The sequence below is a fragment of the Myotis lucifugus genome, unplaced genomic scaffold, assembly GCF_000147115.1.
Source record: "Myotis lucifugus unplaced genomic scaffold, Myoluc2.0 scaffold_48, whole genome shotgun sequence".
Taxonomy (NCBI): Eukaryota; Metazoa; Chordata; class Mammalia; order Chiroptera; family Vespertilionidae; genus Myotis; species Myotis lucifugus.
In genome coordinates, this window is record NW_005871096.1 from 5,385,849 (window position 1) to 5,394,416 (window position 8,568).

The 8,568-nt window shown below is 39.6% G+C and overlaps 1 protein-coding gene across 1 annotated transcript in view; it reads right to left on the reverse strand.

Moving 5' to 3' along the window:
• The window catches only part of KLHL5 (kelch like family member 5), a 55,746-nt gene that overhangs the window by 6,292 nt on the left and 40,886 nt on the right, over positions 1 to 8,568 (reverse strand). The window contains exons 9-10 of the mRNA XM_006088508.3: positions 3,715 to 3,927; positions 1,574 to 1,745 (exon numbers count right to left, since the gene is read on the reverse strand). Of these exons, the coding sequence (XP_006088570.1) occupies positions 1,574 to 1,745; positions 3,715 to 3,927 (385 nt within the window). The remainder of the gene's footprint in view (positions 1 to 1,573; positions 1,746 to 3,714; positions 3,928 to 8,568) is intronic.

Sequence of the window (8,568 nt, forward strand, 5' to 3'; positions counted from 1 at the left end):
TAAAACAGTCTCGGTGATGTAGAGACGGCCCCGGTGAGGTTGAAACGGCCTTGGTGAGGCTCAGACGGCCCTGGTGAGGTTGAGACTACTCCAGTGAGGTTGGGGCAAATAAAGGGGACCAGTATGGACTGATGAACAGGGGTAGATACAGAAGCAGAGCAACTTTGAACAGAATGTTAAACTACAGTGGGAAGCCTGGGGAGGGTTGGGGGGGGGATTAAGAGACCAACTGAAGGACTTATATGCATGCATATAAGATTAACCCAATGGACACAAGACACGGGGCGGGGGGGCGGGGGGTAGGGGTCGGGGGAATGTCAAGGGGGGGAAAAAAGGAGACATATGTAATACTATTTGTAATACTTTAAGAAATAAAAATTATTATTAAAAAAAAAAATTGAGAGGGTCTGTTTTACTAAAAGAATTGATTTAACGAAAACAGAGTAAGTGCACAAGGGTTTCCTTTTCTCCACATCCTCACCAACATATGTTATTTGCTGACTTTCTGATAATAGCCATTCTGACTAGTGTAAGGTGGTTCTCATTGTGATTTTGATTTGCATTTCCCTGATGATTAGTGATGTTGAGCATTTTTTCATATGTCTGTTGGCCATCTGTATATCTTCTTTGGAGAAGTGTCTTTTCATGTCCTCAGTCCAGTTTTCAATGGATTGTTTATTTTTTTGTTATTGAGTTTTATGAGTTTCTTATATATTTTGGATATCAACTCTATCAAATATATTATTGTGTATTGTTGGTGAGACTGCAAACTGATGTAGGCCATATGGAAACAGTATGAAGATTCCTCAAAAAACTAAACATAGATATATCATATCTATTTATATCATATCAAAACTAAAAATAGATATATATGACCCAGCAATTCCACTTCTGGGTAATTATAAAGAAAAACCGAGAACACTAATTTGAAAAGTTAGATGTAGCTCTATGTTCGTCACAGCATTATTTACAACAACCAAGATATGAAGGCAACCTAAGTGTCTATTGATAGATGAATGGATAAGGAAGATGTGGGATATATGTACACTTTGGAATATTACACAGCAATAAAAAAGAATGAAATCTTGCTATTTGTGACAATACAGGTGGATTTAGAGCAGCAGCCGCCAACCGGTGGTCCGCGGATCACTGGTGGTCTGTGAGGTCCGAAAGGTTGGCGACCACTGATCTAGAGGATATTATACTGAGTGAAATAAATCAGGCAGAGAAAGCCAGATACAGTATGATTTCACTTATAAAAACAAAACAAACAAACAAAACAAAAACAGACTCATATAAACAGAGAGCAAAAGAATGACTGGTTACCAGAAGGGATAGGGTGAGGAGATGGATGAAAAAGAAAAGGGAATACAATCAATAATATTGTGATAAATTTACATGGTGTGACAGATGATTACTAGAATTAGTGGGGTGACCACATTGTAAGGTCAAATCACTATACTGTACACCTGAAACTAATAGAACCAATATAAGACTCTATACCAAATATAATTAAATAAAAAAACAAAAAAACAACAGAGTAAGTGGAATAATGAAAAATGAAATGACATACCTGAGTCCACTCATTTGTTTGGGGATCATAAGCCTCCACTGTATTAAGATAAGTTTGTCCATCATACCCTCCAACAGCATATAATTTATCTCCAAGTAAACAGACCCCCACTGCATCTCTGCTGATGCTCATAGATGCCACCGCAGTCCACATATCTGTTTTGGGATCATATCTGAAAGAAAATTTTAGAACTGGAGCTGACATTGTTCTCACAATATTTCATGTAAAAATAGTTTTGTTCTTTAAGCCTATCTTTTGTCTTATTATCTGCTATATAAAATACATTTGTACATAGTTTAGAGAATGTCAATAGAATATCAATATTTTCCTAAAAACTTTTAACTTACAATATTACAGATTCATTTAGCAGATGCATTCCACTTAAACTTTTCCAAAGAGCTAAGTTCAATACTGAAAACTGCTTTAAGGTTTTTAGATTGCCTACTGAGGAAATCAGTATGTGAAGATCTATATGTGATGACTCACAGCCTCAATCATTGTAGCTGTCCATTTTTAGACCTTCTTCTTCCTTTCATGAAGTATGTTTACTAGAATTGCCTAAAGCTGTCTATCTAAGAGCAGATACATGCTAAGATGACTTATATTGCTCTAATACCCCTTATCTTAATGAACAACTTTTCACTGGGTGCAGTACAACATTGAGCCTGCGGTAATTTATGGGGCAAAGTGTATAAAAACTTCCACATTCCTCTCTTGGATTATAACATGCAACATGGGTAGTCTGAATTAGTCTCTCCCCAATACAGATGAAATGCAGGTGTAACATTCCTGCTTCCTTATCTGCCTTCTGCACACCTCCTACTGGAAATGTGCCCACAACCAAGGTACATGCCCCTGACCGGAATCGAACCTGGGACCTTTCAGTCTACAGGTCGACGCTCTATCCACTGAGCCAAACCGGTTAGGGCTGATGGTAGGCTCTTTACCTGGCCCCACACTTGAGTTTCATGAGGCCAGTGTGGAAGACTTGTTAAAGCTTCTAAGCCTCATGAGTCTTTTATTATTTTACAGTATTTTATTTTATATCAAAATGTGTTAGAAATACCCATTCCTTTTCACTTCTTAATTAGCCTCTAGCCCAGTGGTTCCCAACCTTTTTTTGGCCATGTCCCACCTAAGCATCTCTAAAATCCTGATGCCCCCCTCCCCCTGTGACATATAATTCTTATTATTCAAAAAGTGAACTCCTATTCACGTGGAGGAAGCCTAAAAGGCCATTAACTTGGTCTAAACAAGCTTCCAAAGAACATGGCATCCATGTAAGAGAAAAATAAAAGAACAAAAGGACAGTTGAAGTACTGAGGAAGAAATCATTAAGAAATTGTTAAAAAATAATAATATGGCCCTAACCAGTTTGGCTCAGTGGATAGACTATCGGCCTGCGGACAGAAGGGTTCCAGGTTTGATTCCGGTCAAGGGCAAGTACCTTGGTTGCGGGCACATCCCCAGTAGGGGGTGTGCAGGAGGCAGCTGATCGATGTTTCTCTCTCATTGATGTTTCTAACTGTCTATCCCTCTCCCTTCCTCTCTGTAAAAAATCAATAAAATATATTAAAAATAATAATATGAAGTGATATGAAAAATAGCAAATAAAGTTTCAAAACATATAACAGAGAACTGAAATGCATAAATATATATTTACATACTGTATATGAGGCCCCTAGAACCATAAGAAATGCAAAAAATTCACTGTTAATAACTTATTCTTGAATTCACTACCTTAAAAATCAAATTGCTCCCCTGTGGGGCATGTGCCTCATGTTGGGAACTACTGCTCAAGATTATCTCTGAAAATCACTGCGCTCCCTTTCTTTTTTATTAGTTACAGTGTCTAGTACAAAATGGTATACAACAAACATTTTTCCTATGATTCAATTAATAAATTATATAATCAATTCTAAGGTAAAGTTGAAGCAGGCAGTTATAAGACAAGAGAAGAATCTGAGGAGGCTGTTAGGATACAGACTGAGAGATGGCAGAGCAGACAACCCAATATTTACAAAGCTCCTAAGGAAAATTGCATGTGGTGGATGCTCAATAGAGAATTATTAATTTTTCTGAAAGTGTCTGAGGCATAAATCGTTCTTTTTTATCCCTAGTTTTCCTGCACAAGAAATTACCTCTCCACACAGTCTGAGAGTCTGGAGGTCAGGTTGGACGCGGGAGCATCGTGCCCTCCGATAGCATACAGCAACCCATTCCAGGTGGTTACGCCTACTCCCCCTCTCCTTTTAGACATTTGTGCACAGAGTGTCCACTTATTCGTATGAGGATCAAAACATTCTACTGACTTGAGACAAGAACTTCCATCCCGACCACCAACTGCATAAAGTCTGTAAAAAGAACAAACAGAATGGTAAGAAAGAAACAGTGCTACACTTAAGTCAAAGAGGTTATTCTTACGGTATTTCTATTAACTTAAGGTGCCACTGAATATAAGACACACTGTCAATTTATGTTCCATTAGAAAAATATATGTTACCAATTAAATGACATATGTATATATCTGGATATATCAGATATCACTAAGTATACACATAAAAGAACACCAAACTCACAGGAAAGCAATGACAACTGTTTCACAGCTGCCATCTGTTTGACACACCCTTGGCTGTAAGATGCACTGCATTTTTAGAGACGTTAAAATGTGTCTTAGAATATAGAAAATATGGTATATAAATGCTGCCTTGGTCAATTTTAATTCATTTTCAATTAAGATACAGTACTAATTTGAAAGTCTTTTACTCTAAATATGTATCAAATGGTTTAAATATTTGAACATTTTAATATTTTTATTAGGCACAAACTCTTCTTGTACTTATTACTTACTTGTAGTGCTTCATAGATATTTTTTCTATTAGTTATTTAAAGAAAGAGTAATAAATTCATGCCCTGACCAGGTGGCTCAGTTGGTTGGAGCATCATCCCATGCACCAAAAGGTTGCAGGTTTGATCACTAGTCAGGGCATGTATGGGAGGCAACCAATCCATGTTTCTCTCTCACATCTATGTTTCTCTGTCTCTCTCCCCCACCTTCCTTTCTCTCTCAAATCAATAAAAACATATCCTTGGGTGAGGATTAAAAACAAAAGAAGAGTAATAAATTCAGTTCATTGCTACTATTAAAGGTCATGTATTTTTAACTTATAGAGGCCTTAGTTAACATTTAACTATCTTTTTATTTTAAAGAAATAATATTTGAACTGTACCAAGTTTCTGCCAATTAAAATTCTAAGTATTTACATTTGGATAATACACATATTTTAAAGACAGATTTCATAATTTTAATTCATAATTTAAAGTACAATATGCCACTCAATCTAGTTTTTAAATAAGATGATCATATTTTAAACTGCAACATAAGGTTGTAGTAATTGTTACAATAAGTTGTAAGCTTAAGCTATATTATAATACGGAAATTTCAATTTATTTGAAACTTTAATCTGTTAAAATTTGTTATCTGTTAAGTACTACTTTTTTTGTGTCACTGTTCTTAATATTAAACTATTCTAATCTTTAACCTGTAGTTGATAGAATAATTATCTAAAAATTTATCACAGAATATTAGAAGACATCACTAAGTAGGAAATATCAACAATTAAAAATACATGTATACACAAGTAAACACATGCGCGCGCGCACACACACACACACACCCCGTACAAGAGGCTTTAAGGCATCTTACCCTCTTCACAATGAATTCATGGATCTTCACTGTGGAAAGTGCTGTAGTGAACTCTGAGGCCAGACTCTCTGGGTTTGAATCCTGGTTCTGCCACTTACCACTTACCAGTTGTGATGGTGGACAAGTTATTTAACTACCACTTGCCTAAATTTCATCATCCTCAAAATTTAGAAGCCCTGCCTCAGAGGATTATTAATGATCATATTTAAAGTACTTTGAACAGTATTTTACATATGGTAAATATGGTATACATGTTTGAGGGAAAAATGAATTCCGTCTCTATTTGCATTCTTTTAGAAAATGATGTTTTTAGGAAACATTAAATGTACAAACAACATTTATACTATGCTAATAATAAGGGCTAAATTGTATTGGTAATGCTTTGTGAAGAATCATTATCTCAAGCAATGGTCTTCAAACTGTATTCTAAGAATAGGATTCTGTGGAGTACTTGAGGGTGTCCCCCAAAATGGTTCATTTGAAATTTAAGTTTTAAAAAATAGTTTTAATTTTCAAAAATATCACCTCAGAACTCATCTTTCTTTCACATGACAGAACCTATTACAATAACAAAAGAAATAGTATGTCAAATTGTGACAGCCTTATACTAAATATTTTAAATGTAAGATTTAGGCCTTGCCTGACTTTTAAAATTAGGTTTTTCCTAACTTTAAAAATTATGATCAAGAATGCTGATGGTTGACCCTAAATGGGTAGGGCATATACAAGAAGCACCCCCCCCCTCTTTCTCTCTCTCTCTCTCTCTCTCTCTCTCTCTCTCTCTCCTCCCCTTTTTCAATAAAAAATAATAATTTTAAAAAAGAATGTCAATGGTTGGTAGATACTGTTTGAGATTAAACTTAGAAAAAATCTAACTGAAGTTTCCTGAGTTTCCAATTAAATTGCTCTATTAATTAAAATAACTGTTACTATGTTTAGCGTGAACAATTTAACTGAAATTTCCTGAGATTCCAATTAAATTGCTCTAGTAGTTAAAATAACTGTTACTATTTTCAGCTTATTTTTGAATCAGGATTTTCTTCATATTGGACTACCAAAACAAAACAAATAATCTGGGTGTTCTTGAAAACAGACTTAGTCTTCTACACTGAAATTTATAATAAATAAATATTATAAACTTGAGCTTATAATACATTTAAAATAAGCTTAGAGTATATTTGAACCTCTATTTATCTTAAGTAATGAGGTTTTAGTAAGATTTCATTTGAAAGAGAGATTCTCCTGTCAAAAATATTTGTCAGCCAGTGGCTTAATAGTAGCCAAGCAACTGAAAGTCTAAATAAAGCTTCTTTCTGTCAAACATGGTAGAATGGAAAATTTAACACTTTGAAATTTTAAGATACAGAATGAAACTCATAAGACATTGAAACAGTTCTTCCCTAAAGAAACAACTATATTTTGCATTAGGAAGCATTGCAAAATAAATTAAAATAACAAAACAGTAGTTTATCCAGGCTTTTCATTTTATAGATTAAAAAATTGAGGTATGGAGAAATGATTTGTTCTTTTGTTTTAAAATTATTTTTATTTTATGTTTTAAAAAAATCTTTATTATTGAAAGTATTACGTATGTCCCCGCCACCCCCCCCCCCATTGATCCCTCCAGCCTGCCAATTTTTTATTTTTTATTAAATTTATTGGGGTGACATTGGTCAACATGAACATATAGGTTTCAGGTGTGGGTTTCCATGCTACAAGATCTGTATATTGCACTGTGTGCCCATTACCCAATGTCAAATCTTCTCCTGTCACCTTATATTAGGCCCGCCTTCTCCCCCCACCCCCTTTCCTCTGGCAACAACCACACTGCTGTTGGTGTTCATAAGTTTCAGTTTTATATCCTACACTAGAGGCCCGATGCATGAAATTCATGCAAGAGTAAGTCTTCTTTCCCCCAGCTGCGGGCACTGGCTTCTCTCTGGCATCTGGGACCTGGGCTTCCCTCCGGCTGCTGGCAGGCACCCGGGACCTGGGCTTCCCTCTGGCCACCAGCAGGCACCCAGGACCCGGGCTTCCCTCTGGCTGCCGGCAGGCACCCAGGACCTGGGCTTCACTCGCAGTCCTGGCTTCATCTGGAAAGTCATCCAGAAGGAGGTCCAGTCTAATTAGCATATTATGCTTTTACTAGAGGCCCGGTGTATGAAATTCGTGCACGGGGGTGGGGGGTCCCCTCAGCCCAGCCTGCACCCTCTCCAATCTGGGACATGTCCAACTGCTGATTTAGGCCAGATCCCTGTGGGATCGGGTCTAAACTGGCAGTTGGACATCCCTCTCGCAATCTGGGACTGCTGGCTCCTAACTGCTCACCTGCCTGCCTGCCTGATCACCCCTAACCCCTCTCCCTTGCCGGCCTGATCACCCCTAACCATTCTCCCCTGCTGGCCTGATCGCCCCTAACCACTCTGCCTGCCTGCCTGATCGCCCCTAACCACCTCTGCCTCAGCCCCCGCCACTGTGGCTTTGTCTGGAAGGATGTCCAGAAAATGTCTGGTCTATCTGGTCTAATTAGCATATTACCCTTTTATTAGTATAGACTAGAGGCCTGGTGCACAAAAATTTGTGCACTCAGGGGGAGGGGGGTCCCCCAGCCCGGCCTGTGCCCTCTCGCAGTCTGGGACCCCTCAGGAGATAACAACCTGCTGGCTTAGGCCTGCTCCCGGGTGGCAGAGGGCACGCCCAATCCCTAAGTGCAGCCCCTGGTCAGGCTCAGAGCAGGGCCGATTGGGGAGTTGGGGTGCTGCCCCCTGTCACTCACAGAGCAGGGCCAATCAGGGGGTTGGGGCACTGCCCCCTTTCACTCACAGAGCAGGGCCAATCAGGGGGTTGGGGCGCTGCCCCCTGTCACTCACAGAGCAGGGCCCATCAGGGGGGTTGGGGCTCCATACCCTGTTACACACAGAGCAGGGTCAATCAGGGGGTTGGGGAGCTCCCTCCTGTCACTCACAGAGTAGGGCCGATAGGGGAGCGTGGGGCACCGCCCCGTCACACACAGAGCAGGGCGGATCAGGGGTTGGGAGCGCTGCCCCCTGTCACACTCAGGGCAGGGCCAATGGGGAGGTTATGGCTCTACCCTGTCACACACAGAGCAGGGCCCGTGGGGGGTGGGGGGGGAGGGACGCCGCACCCTGTCACAAACAGAGCAGGGCGATCACGTGGGTTGGTGTGCTGACCTGGCTACACCATGAGCCCAGGCAATCAGGGAGAGGGGAGAGCCCCCTCTACTCGTGCCAGGAGGGGCGAGTAGGAGGGGTGGGGGCCCCCCCCCCGG